This window comes from Peromyscus californicus, unplaced genomic scaffold, assembly GCF_007827085.1.
Source record: "Peromyscus californicus insignis strain IS unplaced genomic scaffold, ASM782708v3 Scaffold_7__1_contigs__length_154581171, whole genome shotgun sequence".
Taxonomy (NCBI): domain Eukaryota; kingdom Metazoa; phylum Chordata; class Mammalia; order Rodentia; family Cricetidae; genus Peromyscus; species Peromyscus californicus.
In genome coordinates, this window is record NW_026294595.1 from 101,352,833 (window position 1) to 101,372,798 (window position 19,966).

The window sequence follows — 19,966 nt, forward strand, 5'->3', positions numbered from 1 at the left end:
GGAAAAGGTATGGAGTTGAGGGTCTGGACACTCAGCCTCCGGAAACGCAAGCCTTTCTGAGGGAGAGGTTGGCTATTGAACATCTTAGGGAGAGGTGGTTCTTGTCTTGGTGCCCGTCTAGCACCAGCGAGCCCCTTTACGCACCATAGCTGAAGCTGGTGCCCAGTGGCCTCACCAGCCCTGATTGAATCCACAGAACCTGCCCTGCCCTCGTGTTCCTGCAACATGACGGCGGATGCCACGGAAGAGAACAGTTGTGAGTTTGGCCCAGTGAATTCTTATGCCTAATGTGGCATTGGTGGGTTTCAAGTTGTTAGCACACTGATGTCGTGCCTCTAGATGCGTTTAAATGCCACCTCCAGGTAGCCCTCCCAAAGAACAAGGGCATATGTAATGGATTTTCACTTGTACTGAAACAGAATGGTATTCATGGTTTGGCTAAGGGACTGGCTCCAGTTCATTGGCTAATCTGTCCAAGTCTGGATTTTATGATTTTTCAAAGCAGCATGCTCGGTGAGAACAGCTAACTCTGGTGCACATTGTTGTTTTTGGCTGCTGCTACTAGTGCTGAATTCCTTCCTGAAGTTGACCCGGTTTCTATGGGAGCTGATAAAGTTCAAATTCAAACCTTTCCAGAAAATGCTTACAATTTGATGCCGCTCCCAAAAGGTATAGGAAAGAAGATCTAAACACATTCTACAAGGGCATTGCTCCTCTGCAGATGACATGGACATCGTGCTCCATGAAGAAGTTCACCAGCTTTGAACCGACTGTCGAGGCATTGGACAAGTCTGTGCTTCCTAAGTCTCAAAGAGACTACACAAAGGCAGAGCAGCTGGCTGTGACACTTGGGGCCAAATACACACCAGCGTCCTCTGTGCAATTGTTCCTTCCCCTGGGGGAATCCAGAAGGTCTGTGCTGAAAACAGAAAGGTAGTAGTGCTTCTCAGTTCCTCCACAGGCTTGACTTGAAACGTATCTGGGAGGGAGGACCACCTGCCTGGAGCACCATGACAGGGAGGGAGGATCACCGACCTGGAGCACCATGACTAGTACCCTGCCCTGCAGCTCCTCTCTGACTAAGCGAAGCTTTATTTCCCTCACTCTCCTCCACCTGAGATGCCAGGGCATCGGAAGAAGCCCACATTATCTTAGGAGATATGGTAACACAAATATGAATCTGCGCGCTGGTCAGTGTTGAGGACAGTACCAAGAGAACTGTTGTATATTTGACAGTGTAGGTAACTGTCAGTTGGGATACAATTACTACAGTGTCCTTGCTTTTCTAGATTTAATGAAATTGTCTGCTCATGAAAAAAGTTTTTATTTTTTTCTTCTTAATTGATTAATAGTCTTAATTCTAGGTTTGAAATTTAGCTAAATTAATCAATTTATTTTTGGTGCTGTGGATTGAATTTATACATGCTAAGTACATCCTCTGCCAGCAAACTTAAACCCCAGCCCCAGAAAATACATTTTTAGGAACCAGCAAGTTAAAAGCACTACAATTTGTGATTACAAATGTCTTACTCTAGTCAAGTTTTTTTGTTTGTTGTTGTTTTTTGGTTTTTTTGAGACAGGGTTTCTCTGTGTAGATTTGGAACCTTTCCTGGAACTCACTCTGTAGATCAGGCTGGACTTGAACTCACAGAGATCCACCTGGCTCTGCTTCTCCAGTGCTGGGATTAAAGGCGTGGGCCACCACCACACGGCTCTAGTCAAGTTTTAAAACTTCCTGAAATTAGCCAGGAATAATGCATGGTGGAGCACATCTTTAATCCCAGCACTGGGAGGCAGAGACAGGTGGATCTCTGGGAGTTCAAGGTCTACAAGGCACGTTCGAGGACAGCCAGGACTGTTACACAAAGAAACCCTGTCTCAAAAAGACAAGACAAAACCAAACCAAAAAACAAACAAACAAACAAACAAAAAAACAAAACAACTTTCCTGAAGGTCTAATAAAGGTCAGCTGCTTAATACATCAAAAAACAAAAAACTTTCCTGAAATTATTTAAAATTGCTTCACAAATCTTGACAATATAGAGATTTACTTTTAATGTAAGTAAAAGCAGGATGGTAAAATAATTTGAAAATAGAAGACTCCTGTCTTTATGCAGCGTAGCTGGCATTAATTATATGGTTTCTTCTAGGCCTCTGCTGTTCTGATTACTCAATATTAGCTCATTAAGTTCTTGTGCCTCTACGAGTCACGTGTTATCATTAGCCTTATTGAACAGAGGAATTGTCCAGAGGGCAGAGCCAGTTATTCAGGTACTATATTGTCCCTTCCAGAGTTTGTCCTCAAGCTGTGCGCTCTGTCCCTTTTGTGACAAAAAGACCCAACTGAGAAACACCTGTAATAGTATAAAAAAAAATATACATGTTTTAGTCTTTTACAAAATCTTTCCCTATTCTGTTTAATCAGCCAAATTGTTGGGCTGTGTGATTATTTCCACATTAATCATCCCTCAGACCTCTCTCTGGATGGGACTGCCACTAGTATATCTCTAGTCAGTTGAGAAGGGACACTATATGTTAACCACTGAGGTGGAGGTGTGGGTGACCCAGCCCAGAAGCAGTGACCAAGGGAGAGCTGCCCCCATTACTCATCTGTCTGAAGGTGGCATGGGCAGAGAGTTGACCTCTCCACACTGCCCATCAATGCCTGGGGCAAGTGAGAGAGCTGGCCCTGTGGTCATAAGAGCAGGAGAGCTGTCCCTGACCCCCACCAGCTGCAGCACTCAGGAGAGCAGGCCCTGCACCTCTCCAGAGCAGCACGATAGAGCCAAGCCTCCTAGCACGGGTGTGGGTAAGCATGGGAGAACTGTCCCCGTTACCTATCTGTCTTTTTTTTTTTCCTTTGGTTTTTCGAGACAGGGTTTCTCTGTGTAGCTTTGTGCCTTTCCTGGATCTCGCTCTGTAGACCAGGCTGGCCTCGAACTCACAAAGATCCACCTGCCTCTGTCTCCCGAGTGCTGGGATTAAAGGCGTGAGCCACCACCGCCCGGCACCTGTCTGTCTTGTGACAGCATGGGCAGGGGAGAGTTGCCCTCCCCTGTCTGCCTATCAATGCCTAAGGCAAGTATGAGAACTGGCCCTGAGGTCACAAGAGCGGGAGAGCTTTCTCTGTCCCCCACTAGCTGCAACGCTTAGGCGAGCAAGCCCTGCGCCTTACCTGGGTAACACAATAAAGCCAGCCTTGTTGGCAGAGGTGTGCCCGGGTGAGCCAGCCCCGAAGTTGTAAGCATGGGAGAGTTGTCCCCACTACTGGTCTGTCATGTGGCGAGGTGGGAGGGTGAGAGATGCCCCCCTGTACCCCTCACCACTTACCACCTGCAACAGACTAGAGAGCTGACTCTCCCTCTTGCCAGTTACAGCACTCAGGAAACAGGCCCTGCCCCTCACCTAGGCAGCACAGCGGAACTGTCCGGTGGTCGCAAGTGAAGGTGATCTGTAGACGAATTTCTAAATGGTCTTATTAAATAAAAAAACACAGAGCCAAATATAGGGGTGAAAGCCTTAGAGATCAGGGAAAGAGTGACAGCCACCAACCTTACCTCTCCAGCTCTGCAGCTACCGAAAGAGGGTACTTCCTGTCTAACCTGTGCCTTTATTGCTTTGCTGTTCTGCCCTTTCACTGGCTCTTAGCCCAGCTACCTCACTTTCTTGTTGCTGCCTGTCTGTACAGACCTCCAGGTCTCTATGGTTGGTACTGGGATTAAAGGCGTGTGTCACTACGCTTGGCTGTTCCCTAGTGTGTCCTTAAACACACAAAGACCCTGCCTGCCAAGTGATTGGATTAAAGGAGTGTGCTACCACTGCCTGACTTCTATATTTACTTAAAAATGACTGGCCTTTTTTCACCTGGATCTCCAGGCATGCTTTATTTATTAACATACAAATAAAATATCACCACATTTCAGCACAAATAAAATATTACCACAGTGATCCAGCCCCGGCATTATGAGCAAAGGAGAGCTGGCCCCATTTCTCATCTGACATGGTAGCATGGGCAGAAGAGAGATGCCCTCCCACCCATCAACACCAGAGACACATGGAGGAGCTGGCCCTGAGGCCATAAGAGCGGGAGAGCTGTCCCTACCCCTCATCAGCTACAGTACTCAGGAGAGTGGTCCCTGTACCTCACCTGGGCAACACAATAGAGCTGGCCCTAATGGTGCAGGTGTGGGAGAGACAACCCTGAGGGGAGAGGAGAAATGGCCCCATCCCTCAATCATAGCTGCAAGAGGTGAATTAGCTGGGGCAATGCTGGAGAGCTCACCCTGATGGTGAGGACAGGGGAGACGGGGCTAGTGGACTAACCCTGCAGCTGTCCAGGCCCAGATGCAGGGTTATGACTTGGCCCACCCCACACCCACCCCATCTAAGATCTGCTGGAGCATTAGAAGGGACCTGACCCACAGACCCAAAGCTGTAGGATCTCCACAACACAGGGCAACATCAGGATATCAAGAAGAGTCCTAGTGAGGGCCCAACATCCATGGTGTAGTAGAGACCAGAGGCTCAAACCAGCCCAACGACCCTTTGCAACGAACACTTGCAAGTAAAGATATGGACAAAGTATCTACAGCATGACTCACTGTGTCACACTGCCGCTTCCAGGAGGAGACTTTTTTATTTTTTCCCCCTTTTTTCTCTTAAATTTTATTTGGGGGTGTGTGTACAGGGGTGGAGGGTGGATACAAAGGGACGGGGAAATGAATGGGATCAAGATACATGATGTAAAAGACACATAGGAAAAAAAAAGAAATGAATTAAAATGCTGACATCAAGTAATTTAAATCAATTAGAACACCAAATAGAAAGAAAGCCAGTATATGAAATGTCCAGTTAATGTAACATTTCTCTATTACTTAAAGTCTGATAGTCAGGAATGCCTGGCAGTCAGTACAGAATCGTTTCTATAAATAGAGGGTGATTAAAACACTTTCAACAAATTTTGCCCTGCTTTAGAGAGATTAGTGGATTTTTAAAATATACTATTTCAAAAGCATTACCCTCAGTCACAAACAGAAAACTCATTAAATGCCAACTACAAGTACTTGGAATGTTTTGAATTAATCTTTAATACCAGTACCTTAGTGCCATTGACATAAAAACACAACTCTCACCTCAAAGGGGATAGGAGATAGTTTATTCTGGAGCCCAATACAATTGCCCATGGCCCAGTTTAGGTTACCTCAAATTCCATGGTTCAACATGGAATCAGTTTCATGACTTGTTTATAGTAACAGAAACAAAGTCATAAATCAAAACATTTTTCTTTTTCTTTTTCTTTTTCTTTTTTGAGTTTTTTGAGACAGAGTTTCTCCATGTAGTTTTGGTGACTTTCCTGGAGCTCGCTCTGTAGCCCAGGCTGGCCTCGAACTTACAGGGATCTGCCTGGCTGTGCCTCCCGAGTGCTGAGATTAAAGGCATCTGCCACTGCCACCCGGCAAAATATTTTTCAAATACATCACTGGGTACGTTGTGTGGCTGGGTTATAGTACTGGGTAGAGAGGAGAAAACCCCACTACAGGCTCAGATGCTAGCTGAGAGCTTAACCCTTTGATTGGTGGAAGTAGGTTTTATTAAGTTAGTGCATTCCAAAAGGTTTTTATCTGCTAGTCAAGGATGTTAATCACAGGTTAGTCACAGGTTGTCACGTCCAACCAGAGATGGGTGAAGAATGGCATTTAGAGGGCTCAAGACAGCCTGAGATAAATGTAATTAGGCTCTGGACCTTCACCCTCCATTTTCTCCACATCCATGAAGTTCTAATCAGTCAGCCTCTGCAGACAGCTGCGCTCCAGGATTCCCACTCACAGCACAGTCTGGCATGCCATAAGTATTCAATAACTATTTCCTATATGACTTAAGAAAATGCAAACAGGTCCTCTTCATCCATCCGTCAATATGCTAGTTAGCTATACAATATACAATTAAAACAATGTTTAAACTTTTACTATATGTGAGTGTGTTTAGACATATTTATGGAGGGAGGCTATGGCTAAGCCCAGGGCTTTAGGAATGTCACACTAGTGCTCTACCACTGAACTGCACTTCAGGACCCTAAGGGTTTCTTTTCTTTTTAAAATTACTAGTGCATGTGTGTACAAGTGTGTGTGTGTGTGTGTGTGTGTGTGTGTGTGTGTGTATACAACGTTGAAAAGTTGGGTTCTCTCTTTCTATCTGTACATGGGTTCCAGGGATCCAACTCAGGCTTGTGTTGTTAGCTTAAGAGCACAATTACCCACTGAACTACCTCCCTGCCCCTCCCCCCAATTATTTTTATATGGAGAAACGCATCTCTTTTTTTATTTTGCTGTTTTTGGTTCAGCGTTGAAGATTTCTCTCAGGGACTCACATATGCTAAACTTGTTCTCTATCACCAAGTTACTCCCTTGGCTGTCTCCTCAAAGTTTTAAAAGTCTTCCTTCAGTGACAAGATTTAGACAAAAATCTAAAACAAATTACCAGAGCTGGATGTGGTGGCACAAGCCTTCAATCCCAGCACCCTGGAAGCAAAGACAGGCAGATCTCTGTGAGTTCCAGGCAATTGGGGCCACACAGTGAAGCCCTGTCTCAATAAACAAACAAACAAATAAACAAACGGAATTACCAGTAGCCATACAGAGAAATTTCCCTTCAAATTTAGCAAAGCTTTTATGTTAATTGTAGAGGCAGAAAGATAAAAGGCCAAAAATAAAAACAACCCTCATTCTCCAGCAGCTGGACCCTAACTGCTGGAAGCCTGACTCAGTGACTTGAGATGCCTTATGTAAACAATTCCAGCCTAACAGTCCCTAGAGGCTGCATCCCAAATGGCTGGTCTCAGGACACTTGGTGTTTACTACCTCAAGATAAACTCTGTTCAAGTAGGACATCACACAGATGGCCCAGAAAGCAAGACTAGGTAACTACTCTCCCAGGCTCTGTAAGAACCCCATTATTTTCTGAGGGGTCCTTCTCACCCCTCCACCCCCACCTATTCTTTGTTCTGCAGCATTTCTGCCCACCCCTTCCATTGTTATGAAAACGTTTGTATCAGTTCTGGTCTGTATTTATCCCTGGGCCTTGGTCTCACCACATTAATGAAGAATATTATTGCTGGGACTGCATATTGAGTGTACCATGAATGAATGATTTTGACTTATTTAGAAGGGTCAAAGACATCACCCTACATAAGCTATAGTATTTTACTAATTTTAATGATGTAGCTATCCCTGTATCACCTGATATATTTCCTGAGAATTAAAAAAATAAAAGACCCCAAATCATTTGTGTAATTTTTGTTGTTGTTGTTTTTATTTTGTTTTTTGAGACAGGGTTTCTATGTGTAACAGCCCAGGCTGTCCTGGGACTCACTTTGTAGACCAGGCTAGCCTTGAACTCACAGAGATCCTCCTGCTTCTGCCTCCTGAGTTCTGGGATCAAAGGCGCGCGCTATCACCACCACCACCACCCACCATTTGTATAAAATCTTAATCTATATTTAAAATACCTAAATTTCAGTCTGAGGCAAAGACTTAACTTCTTAAAATTGAGGGATGCACAATCATGAGTAATTTTAAGACATTAAGAATCATGAAATTGTTATTGGTTTTTAATTTTCACTATTTTTAAATATTAATCTGTAGTTCTAATAGTGAATTGTTATTTATCACTTTAACACATCAATGTTTTCGAAAGAACTCAGGAAATAAGACATATAAAAAGACAAGTCTGTTTAAACTTGATTATCTGGCTTTACACTTAATGCCATTTGGTCTGGTAAATTATTCTGGATTGTTTTATTTTTATTATTTACTTATTTATATTATTATTATTTTGTTTTTTCAAGACAGGGTTTCTCTGTATAGCTCAGTCTGTCCTGGAACTCATCTGTAGACCAGACTGGCCTTGAACTCACAGAGATCTGCCTGCCTCTGCCTCCCAAGTACTGGGATTAAAGGCATGAGCTACCACCATCTGGCCAGATAGTTTTAAAAACAAGGTTTTCAGGATCTGGGGGCGGGGGGCAAGTAGCACACACCTTTAATCTCAGCATTCAGGAGGCAAAGGCTGGTGGATCTCTGCTTTTGAGGCCCGGGTTATACAGTGAGAACTGTGTCTTAGTTATTTTTATATTGCTATGGAGAAACCATGCCCAAGGCAGCGTACAGAAGAAAGCATTTAATTGGGGGCTTGCTTACAGTTTCAGAGGGTGAGTCCATGATCACCATGGCAGAGAGCATGGCAGCAGGCAGGCAGGTGGGCATAGCACCGGAACAGTGCTGAGAGTTCACATCTTGACCCACAAACAGGAGCAGAGAGAGACACTAGGAATGGAGTAGGCTTTTGACACCTCAAAGTCACCTCAGTGGTAACATCTCCTCCAACAAGGCCGCACCTCCTAATTCACCCCAAACAGTTTCACCAACAGGGGACCAAGCATTCAAACGTATGAGCCTCCAGGGGCCCTTCTCATTCGGACCACCGCACTAGAACTCACGTTTTTCTGATGCATTCTATTTTTGGGGTTCTGGGGTAAACATTGTTACTTTCAATTGATTGGCTTTAGTGTTGGGAAGCAAACCAAGGGTCTTACATATGCCAAGCACAAACTCTTTCACTAGGCTACACCCATAGACCCTACTTTCAATTTAATTTGATCTGGATCATTTGGGACAACCCAAAAAAAGATGAAACCTAAAGACTCTAAACTTCATGGGATTTTAAAAGTGGAAATGACCTTAATATAAAATTTAATTCTGCTTCCCATTTTTTGGTAGAAGATATATTTCAAACTAATGTAATTTTTTATAAATTTTGTTTAAATCTAAACATAAAACAAACTCACACTACCTACATTTTTTTTTATTGTTTTTTGTTTTTTGAAACAGGGTTCCTTTGTGTAGCTTTGGAGCCTGCCCTAGAACTAGATCTGTAGATCAGGCTTGAACTCAAACTCATACAGATCTGCCTCCTTCTGCCTCCCGAGTGCTGGGATTAAAGGTGTGCACCACCACTGCCTGGCCACACTACATTTAACTGTTTTCTGCCATGTACCTTTCAACCTTCTATAGGAAATATGAGTAAACCAGTTATTTGTATGAATACTTTTATAACATAGTGCTGAGGATCAGAATGCACAGTCTAGTACTGTACAAATTGAGTTAACACCCCTAGTCTAACATGAGAACCTTAATTAGGAGAAAAACAATGGACTTTTATGATTTGGACTTTGAATACTTAATAGAAGCATAAAATAGGAACTGCAAAAGGCCACCTGGATCCAGGCAGAGGAGCAAAGTTCTTCTTCTTCCTATGCTCTAACCATCTCTTTTTCTCTCTGAAGTACTCTGTATCTTTCCAGATACTTGGACCAGTGGGATGAGGTTCCTCCCTATCAAGAGCATGCATGGAAGAAAAGGATTTTCTCATCATTTCAAGACTACACACGTAGGCCAACCTCAACCAATACAGTACAGGGCTGAGGATGTAACTCAGAGAATCTGCCTGGTTCCTGGTGATGGATCTCAAGTTGCTACAAAAAAAGAAAACAGTGCAATAGCAACAGGGAGAAACACCTGGAATGTTCCTAAGAGATGAGATTCTTAAGGTTTTTAAAAATTATTGTTGTTTGTGCATATATAATGTATGTACGGGCACACAGGCACCACACTGCCTGTGCGCAGGGCTGAGGACCATTTTTAGAGTGAGTTTTTTCCTTCCACTGTGGGTCAAGGGGTCAGTTTTAGTCACTGAGCCATCTTTCTGGCCTGATATGGTATTTTCATGTAATACTTACTTTATTCTTTTTACTTATGTTTATGTGGGATGCGTGTGTGTGTGTGCCTGTGTTGAGTTTATGTGCACCACATGTGTGCAGGTGCCCATGGAGGACAGAGGGTGTTGGATCCCCCAGAACTGGAGTTACAGGTAGTGGTGAACCTCCTAAGGTTGGTGCTGGGGTCCTCTGCAAGAGCAGTAAGTGCTCTCAACATCTGAGCTATTCCTTCAGCCCTGAAGTGAGATACTTCCTAAAAATACCAAATCAAACCAACCAACCAAACAAACAAACAAAAATGCCTGCTGTTGCCCAACATAGTGGCATACACCTATAATCTCAGTAATTGGGAGGGGAAGGGCAGACTGGCCTATAGAATGATACATGTAGTAGATTATTTTAAGGTGTGTTACTTTTGTTTATGTTGCATTTGTTTAACTCTGTGAAGCTGTGTTACTGTGCCTGTCTAAAACACCTAATGGTCTAATAAAGAGCTGAATGGCCAATAGCGAGGCAGGAGAAAGGATAGGCAGGGCTGGCAGGCAGAGAGAATATATAGGGGAAATCTGGGCCTATTATTGAAAAGGAGGAGCCAGAGAATGAGGATTATCAGGAGTCAGCCACCCAGCTACACAACCAGCAGTGGAGTAAGAATAAGATTTACAGAAGTAAGAAAATAGGAAAAGCCCAGAGGCAAAAGGTAAGTTAAGGAAAGCTGGCTAGAAACTAAGCCAAGCTAAGGCCAGGCATTCGTAATTAAGAATAAGCCTCCGTCTGTGATTTATTTGGGAGCTGGGTGGCGGGCCCCCCAAAAGGATTAAAAAAACAACAGAAACAGGGACACTCATAACAAACAGTAACAAAAAGATCCTGTGGGGTATGGTGGTGCAAGCCTGTTTCTCAGCAGTCTAGAGGCTGATGCAGAAGGATCTAGAGTCACAAACAAGTAAGCTCCTGTCTCAAAAGATATCTACACATTTTTTTGTTTTTGGGTTTTTTTTTTTTGTTTGTTTTTTGAGACAGGGTTTCTCTGTGTAGATTTGCGCCTTTCCTGGAACTCAATCTGTAGCCCAGGCGGGCCTCGAACTCTCAGAGATCCGTCTGCCTCTCGGGAGAGTGCTGGGATTAAAGGCGTGTGCCACTACCACCCGGCAGGAATCTACACATATTTTAATAATTATTTGCTAAGTACTGTTAGGTATCAACATAATTTCCAAGTAAGTCTCACCTATGGAATCTGGGTTTTAAAGATAAATTGTCAAACTTGAACAATCGTAAAAATTCATGTTGTTCTTTTTTGTGAGTGTACATAATATATGGACATAATCTAGTGTGCCTTTGGTTCATTTTCGATGATTTCTTTTGCCACGTAAAATAAAAACAAATTCAATTTTTTATTTTAAAATAGAATTTATTTAACACTGTAGTAAACTCAATACACGAAAAGTTGTTTTTCTTATCAGAATTGGCACATAATGAAGAGAGCTTAACTTACTGAAAAATTAACACTCCAAAAATGTAAGTCTTAAATCATGCTCCATAAAAAAGTAAAGCCTAGTAGTGTTATAAAAGTATCAATTTACACTAACTTACATAGAAAAGTATTAGAAAAAGAGTAAAAGAGTCCCATATACAAATCAATCACCTAAGAAGTAAAAATCCAATTATGTTTCTTAAAAAGGTACAAGGGGGGAAAGAGACAAAGGCTACTGAATATACTCACTTGTCCTACTGGGAAGTTGCAGGCTAACCAGACAGACTTTAGGTACTTTTTAAAATGTATGTCTCAAAGGAATAGCAAAGCTGTTTATAATATTTTTGTTTGTTTGTTTGTTTGTTTTCAAGACCGGGTTTCTCTGTGTAGCATTGCGCCTTTCCTGGAACTCGCTTTGTAGATCAGGCTGGCCTTGAACTCAGAGATCTGCCTGCTTCTGCCTCCTGAGTGCTGGGACTAAAGGTGTGAGCCACCACCGCCCAGCTGTTTATAATATTTTTAATGCCTAGTCAAAACCACTATGTAGCCAACTGGCCATGTACTACAACCTTGAGTTGATTCAACCCATTCTTCTTATTCATGGAAAACTACAAAAGCTTCTTTAAGTACTGTAGTCTATCAGCCAGGAAGACAACTAACTCCCAGCTCTGAAAGTTCACTGACTGGAATCAAGCCAAAGTTCTAGAGAATCAGCTTAAAAGATTAGCTATGTTTTCATCAAGTGTCCAATTTCCACTTCTACCTAGAGCACACGCTGAGGAGCTGGACATGCTGCTCAGTGGTACAGCACTTGCTCAGAGCATGCAAAGCCCTGGATTAGAGCCTATGACTGAAAAATAGCTTTAAAAATGTGGACATTGGCCAGGCGGTGGTGGTGCACGTCTTTAATCCCAGCACTCGAGAGACAGAGGCAGGAGGATCTCTGTGAATTCCAGGACAGCCTGGTCCATAGAATGAGTTCCACGACAGCCAGGCTACACAGAGAAACCCTGTCTGGAAAAACAAAACAAAACAAAACAAAAAACTGTGGACACTGAAAGAGCAAAGAAAACTAGAAAGATCATTAGTATTTATTAAAAATATGCCATTGTACCAGAACCTGTCTGCACATGTAACTAAAACACATGAATGCCAGCAGCATACGGAACAAAAGTATCTTCCTTCAAAAGGGTATTAAAGTACATTCTACTATAAAGAAATTGCTAATTCAAAGTAAAACTTAGAAGCTGGAAGAAAATGCATTTAAGATCAATGATTTCTATTTGCTAAACCACCAATGTGGAACTTTCTAATAAGTATTTTATATTGCAATGTGCTAATAAATACAATATACTTTGTTTTTAAAGCATGTTCAAGGGGGGAAAAAATCCAACTTCCCTACCTCTTAAAAGTTACTGGTGTCAGGTAAGCAAGAGAGAAGGACATGACAAACTTTCAGAGTCAAATTTTCATCTCTGGTATCTATTCTTTTTTATTTCCAAGACCCAGTATTTGTGTATTTCATTTTCTCTAAGGAACTATTCTCGTCTGTGTTGCTAAGAGGGTTGTTTAAGTGCATACGAAATTGGCAGTCAGGCTAGAGCGACTCTAGGAAATTCTTTTTGTTATTTATAGCTACTCAGTCAGTTGTTTCATTGGCAGAGTTGGGGTAGGCACTTGGAACACGGGAGGCAAGCACTCCAACGCTGAGATACACTCCAGCTCCTGTGTAAGACTTTAACCACAACAATATGATGGTTGAGTAAAATACACTTGTTCCAAATAAGTCAGAATTTAGATGTGTTAATGTTTTTTTTTTCTGGAGCAATGGTTTAGATGAAGAAATATTAGTTACAAATTAATAAAACTAAATTATTTTTGAGAAATTGTGTTATTTCAACATAGCTTTAAAAGGACTAATTTTCTTTAACATTCTTCATAAAATGTAATTGGTGCTTTCGACTGTCACAGACTTGAATGAGGATGCAGATGTTAGTAAAACAGCTGTATTTTGGCAAGCATTTTATTGACATTGGAAGTGAAAGTACAGTTGGAATTGGAGAATGGCACTTAACTCATCTCTCATCAGATAGCTCACTTGCTGTAAACAGAAGACCCCACTCCTGGACTCAGTAGACAGAGGAAGCTGTGGTACAGCTTCCCTGTCATTTACTCAGCAAAAGTTAACAATTAAACAAGAGCATCAAATTGAACTTTAGTTCAAATATCAAAGGTCTAACCCATTTTTTTCAATCACTAGTTTTTACCTTTGAATAAGCTAAATTGGCCTTAACATGAAAGACTGGATTTGTTCACACAGCGTGTGCATTATTTACACAGAAATGCAAAATCCTGAGCTTTTGTAACAACTTGTCACTTGGTACATTTTTAAAGAAATTAAAATAATTTGAAAGATAATTTCACCTCTAATTTCTAGAAAAACACCTGAGATTTTGCAAAGAATGAGAAAATTATTTTTTTCAAGTTGCAAGTTAGCCAAGTGATAACTGCTCGAACCACTCATTTTGGAGGTGAGAAAACCGACGAACAAAAGTACATCTGTACTCTGAACAGCCCTCATCCCTCCAAGTCAGCAGTGCTCACTTATGGGAAAAGGGCTGGAAACTGACGATGGGAGAGGGTCAGGATGGTCGAGGCAAACAATAAGTTATAATATAGTATCTAATGGAATCAAATTTCAAAGATCAGAAAACCAAAATAAAACCTAGAGTAAGTACAGAAGTTTAATCCTTATCTTCAAGTAAATGGTGTACTGATATAAACTAGATTCAGTTTCTGTATCCTTCTAATGATTATTTCTATATATTATGTTTCCTTCTATCTAAAAAATAGTCTAATATAATACATATGCAGCCTGAAGTAATTTAGATCCTCAAGTTTAAAAAAGGGTTACAAGTTTTTAAAAACTTAAAACTACAAGGCTGGAGAGATGGCTCAGCATTTATAAGAGCTCTGGCTGCTCTTCCAGAGGACCTGGGTTCAAGTCCCAGGACCCATATGGCAGCTCACAGCCATCTGTAACTCCAGTCCCAAGGGATCAAACACCCTCTTCTGGTCTCCACAGGCACCAGGCCTGAATGTGGTGAACAGACAGACATGTATACAGGCAACACACCCATACACATGACATAAAAATAAAGGTAAAGGAAAAATTTAAACTATGAAGGGGTGTGTTTCTACGTGCTCCCTTGTGCAGGTTTTAAACCTTTACATGATATAAAGACCAATTTTTGCTGCTGAACTGCCTTCCTGCACAGCTTTAAGCAGTTATTCCTGCAGAGGGGTAAGATTTGCATAAATCTTTGATGAAAACATTTACTCAAGAAACTTGCTTTGATAATTATAAACAATCTATCCCTATCCTTATATTTCAGAGAAATGTTTTAGTAAGAAAAGTACAGGGGAGGGTCAAGGTGGCTTTTTTTTTTTTTAGAAAAATATAATGTATATAATACATTTGGAAACTACACAAACCCTATGTTTTTCATTGATTGTGAAGGCACAACTTTAACATAATTAAAAGAAAATGCATTTTCGCTATGTGTGATGAATTTTACCAGCTCATAAAAATAGATGGATTGACAAACATCACCGTGGCAAGTGTCTCCAATTTTCAGTTCAGATTTTGATTTAAAACTTGCTGAGCACGGTGCTGCCCAGCTATAGTCCCAGACATTTGGGAGACAGAGGCAGGAGGACAGTGAACTCTAGTCATGACTCTGTCTCAAAAAGCAAAAAAACAAACAAACAAACAAAAAACTCAAAAAACCACAAAACCAAAACATGGTGGTGGTGGCGGCGGCGGTCGGCAATTCTATTTGTAAAAATCCATAGCACATCATTGTAGGTCCACGTAATCACTGCTGCACGGACTGCCCATCAGTAGTCACTGGGCTCTCTTCACTTGTTGAATAGTCCTGGTGGTCCATCACCTAGGCATAAATAAAAGATATCAGGAAATGCAGATGTTAAACCAGCCTTCCAGTCTTCATTGATTTGGCCAAGTACTCTGGCTTTGTGTGATGCTTGTGTTTGTGTGTGTGTGTGTGTGTGTGTGTGTGTGTGTGTGTGTGTGTGTGTGTGGGCGCGCACATCTGGGTGAACAGGCACCCATGTGCACATGGATGAGGTTATCTTCCTCAGCTTCCAGGGTTCCTTCTATCTCTACAACCCATCCACACTTAGCTTTCTTTTCTTTTTTCCTTTTATTTTTTTTGAGATAGAGTCTCACTTATGTAGCCTGAAACTAACAGAGATCCACATGCCACATGCCTCTCTCTCCAGAGTGCTGGGATTAAAAGGCAAGTGCCAAGCTCGAGCTCTTCCACGTGGCTTTTTAAATGAGTGCTAGGCATCTGAATTCACACCTTCATGCCTGTTCAGGAAGCACTTTACAACCCAGCTATCTCCCCACACACCCTTTTCCCTTTTATTGAAAATAGATTCTTGCCGGGCAGTGGTGGTACAGGCCTTTAATCCCAGCACTCAGGAGGCAGAGGGAGGTGAATTTCTGTGAGTTCGAGACCAGCCTGATCTACAGAGTGAGTTCCAGGACAGGTTCCAAAGCTACACAGAGAAACCTTGTCTCGAAAAATCAAAAAAAAAGAGAGAAGAAAAGAAAATATTCTTTTCTCATATGATATATCCTGATCCCTTCCTCTATTTTCCCCTTCCTCTTTCCCCCCACTTCCTCCCTGCTTTCCTCCCCTCGGAATCCAACTGAGCTATCTCCTCAGCCACCTTATGCCCCCCTTTTTTAAATCCTAGCACTAAGGAGGCAAAGGCAGGCCAATCTCTGTGAGTTCGAAGCCAGCCTGGTCTACACAGTAAGTTGCAGGACAGCCAGTTACATAGAGAGACCTGATCTCAAAACCAAAAAAAGAGTAATCTTGGGGCAACAGCGAGATGGCTCGGAGAGGAAGAGCACTTGCTCTCCGTCTGGTCCCCAGCACCCACTCTGGTGAGATCACAACTGTATCTGACTCTAGCCCCGGGGAGAGCCTTAGCCTCTGGCTATCGTATCTGCACTGATGTGTATACGCCCACATACATACACATAATTCAAAGTCATAAAAATAAACTTTAAAAACCGAGGGACCTTATGAAGCCAAGCATTCCTTCTGGAACACTGTGTAGGTCAACATCATGCTTAACTTCTCAGAAGGATGAATTCTAAGACTCTCGGCCCATATGAATACTGCATTTTCTGGATCTTCCATTTATCTCTGTTTCCCAGTGTGAATACTGACTGCCCTTTGTAGCAGTGGGAACTCTGCTTCAAAAGACTGTACGAGGCAGTGAGCGCTTGTGTAAGTGGAAAACTAAAATGGTTCCAGAGCAAGTGTGCAAATGACTGCTGGCTGTGCAACCCTGTAACATTCTTAAGACAGTGTAAGAATAATATAGGAGGGGTTGGGGATTTAGCTCAGTGGTAGAGCGCTTGCCTAGCAAGCGCAAGGCCCTGGGTTCGATCCTCAGCTCAAAAAAAAAAAAAAAAAGAATAATATAGAAAGCTGCCCTTAATTCCAGCACTTGAGAGGCAGAGGAAGTCAGATCTCTACACAAGTTTCAGACCAATCTGGTCTACACAGCAAGTTCTAGGCAAGCCAGGGCTACACAGCGAATCTATCTCGAGACACAGGACACACGATACACTCACATGCCTCTCAGAACAAGCAAATAAAACCAACAAAAACCCCACCCCAACCACTCAAGCAAGTAAAAGAATGATACACAAAAGTTTGAAAATATTAGCTGGGCGGTGGTGGTGCATGCCTTTAATCCCAGCACTCGGGAGACAGAGCCATGCTGATCTCTGTGAGTTCGAGGCCAAGCTGGGCTACAGAGCGAGATCCAGGACAGGCTCCAAAACTATGCAGAGAAACCCTGTCTCAAAAAACAAAAAATGCAAACAAGAACACTTAAAATACCTGAAAACAAATCAAAGCAAATTCACTAACAGGATGTTTTAAAGGCATTACAAGAGAATTTTTTTAACTTCAACTCTACCCATATTCTATAAAAAATGATTTGAATATTTGGAAATGCAGAAAAGGAAGTGCTTAAATATTTCAAATCTTTTTACCCTGTTCTTCAGATAAAATTACTTCAAAATAGAAAATGTGATCTCTTTGTAAAAATTGTCAAAGACTTTTAGACCAGTTAATGACTAGATTTCAGTATCATTATATATGTTTTCCTTTTTCATTATTGAGAATAAGATAGAAAAGCCAGAGATACAAATGTCCCTATTTTTTTTAAAGATTCTAAATACTTCACTTTTTTTTTTTTTTTTTTAAGAAGGAGGGATTATTGCACATGGAATTTCTGGACTTGCCAAGTAAGAGTGCCTCTAAGCTGAGGCTTTCAGCTGACAGGCACCTCAACCAATGGGGACACTTGGAGTGAAGACCACCTGTCAGTAACCATGGCTAGCAAAGGCCACAGCCATTTATTTGGCCCTTTACCTGTCAAAGACAACACCTAGATTAAGGCAGTTTCATGTTCATAACGCCTCTAGGAAAAAAAAATTCACAGGATGGGGATATAAAAGGATTGCTTAGCATATGGGAGTCCTGAGTTCCCGGAAAAAAAATTCAAAGGATGAGGATATAAAAGGGATTGCCTAGCATATGGGAGCCCTAAGTTCTTTTTACAGCATCACAAAAATACACAATAAACTTAAATGATTTTAAAAATGGATAAAAGCCAATCAAGATAGGTAACATTAAGCATTCCACAACATGAGACATAAGGTTAAGTTGTGAAATAGTTGATTTTAGTCACATTTAAAATTATAGACAGACACATAGAGATACATTTAGGGCCAGAGCTGCGGGAGACCTGAAGCAGCCATGAGACAGGATGGTAGGGGGTGGCGAAGACACAACACTTTTCTTCTCTGTGATCTGTGCATCTGGCAACCGTCCTGAAGAGTAAGAGCTATGTACCCAGCATTATAACAGGCTTCTTCTTTCCTAATTCTTAGGTATCACATCGGGCTCTATAATCCCAGCCCTAAATATAGACATATAATTAATATATCAGTCATGGTAGTACATGGCTGTGATACTGGCATGCAGGAAGTTGAGGCAGGAGGAGTCTGAGTTTTGGGCAACCTAGACTGCACAGTGAGACACCCTCCCTGTGTTCCAAAAAACAAAGCTAAAAACAAAGCTAAAAAACAAAACAATTTCAAAGTCTAATTGAAAAGTTATCATTTCTACTTCCTATTCTCTAAGATTTCAGCAAAAACAATAGAGAAGCACACAGAACAAACATAAAGGTCAAGTATTTAAAAATTCAACAAATCAAGACAACAAATAAAATTAACTAGCAAAATCAGGATTTCACATTTGTAAACAGGCAATCTGTTTGAAAAGTTGTCCTTTGAAACTCGGCCAGCTAACCTGGCATTTTCAGAGCTCTACCAGTTTAGAACTGATCTCTGAAAACTGCCTAATAAATTAACCTGAGTAACTGGAGCTCCTGGTCCTCAAGCAGTCACTGTAAGTAGATTTGTATCCCGACTCGTGACTTACAGCTTGTGACTTCTAAAAATAATTACAAGTACTAGTGACATTAACAGACACACTGTTCCGGGGCGTCCACAAGCTGAGAACATCAGGGTAAACAGCTTGTCTGAGGCTACTGCAAGGATCTTATTCCACTTGATTCACTATTAAGACAAAACACCATCCCACAAATGCTACGCTCTATTTCATTTTATCTCTAAGGAAAAACAATCATTTATTCACTCTACATTAATTAGAACTAAGGCTTCAAGTGAAGTCAGATGAGCGGAACCGAATACTGGAGCTCTAGAAACATCCAGAAAAGAAACTGAACTGGCCTTGAAGCTATAGAAAAGAATTTGTAACTGATTTTTTCCAAATTCCTATTATTTTAATCAAACTGTAGAAAAATCTTTCTTCATTTGCTGAGAAATTCACAAAAGAGAGTGAAAAATTCCAAGTCAAGTACTACAGCACTTAGGTGTCCTCAGCACCTTATGCTACCAGGGCCACCAGAGCCATTAAAAATAGGTTATGGCTAAATGTACAGCGCCTGCTTGGCATGTGTGAGGCCCCAATCCCTTTGTGCCTGCTCCCAACACCCCCTGAACAAGTCTCCAGGGGAAAGTCCTACCCTTTGTTCCTTAATTTAACTGCAAGTTAAGATTCCCTTATCTGAAATACTTGGAACTGAAAGTGTTTCAGATTTTGAAAAATTCTGGTATGTTTGCCTATCCATAGAGAGATTATTTTGAGGATAGGATGCAAACATGAAACTAACTTATATTTCACATACAACTCACACACAGAAGTAATTTCACACATTATTTTTAGTGCACTTGTATTTTGACTGTGACTCATCACATCAATTCAGGTGAGGGGTTTTTCTACTTGTGGCATGATGACCCCACTTCTGTCTAAGTTCCTTTCCTTTTGCTGTGACAAAACAGCACAACCCAGGCAATTTACAAAAGAAAGCGTGTAACTGGGCTTACAGTTTCAGAGGGGTAGCGCCCATGATGGGGGAGCAAAGGTATGGCAACAGGAACAGCTGAGGGCTCCCATCTTGATTCACGGTAGGAGGCAGAGGGAGAGCTAACTGCCTGGCTCCACTGACACACCTCCAACAAAGCCACACCTCCTAATCCTTCCCAAACAGATCCATCAATTAGGGATCAAGCACTC

General features: G+C 41.7%; 1 protein-coding gene across 2 annotated transcripts in view; it reads right to left on the reverse strand.

Moving 5' to 3' along the window:
• Nucleotides 1-12,306: 12,306 nt before the first annotated feature.
• Sppl2a (signal peptide peptidase like 2A) overlaps nt 12,307-19,966 on the reverse strand; it is a 39,338-nt gene continuing 31,678 nt past the window's right edge. For both annotated transcript variants that reach the window (XM_052724034.1, XM_052724035.1), the window contains one exon: nt 12,307-15,199. In XM_052724034.1, the coding sequence (XP_052579994.1) occupies nt 15,125-15,199 (75 nt within the window). In that variant the 3' untranslated portion in view covers nt 12,307-15,124. The remainder of the gene's footprint in view (nt 15,200-19,966) is intronic.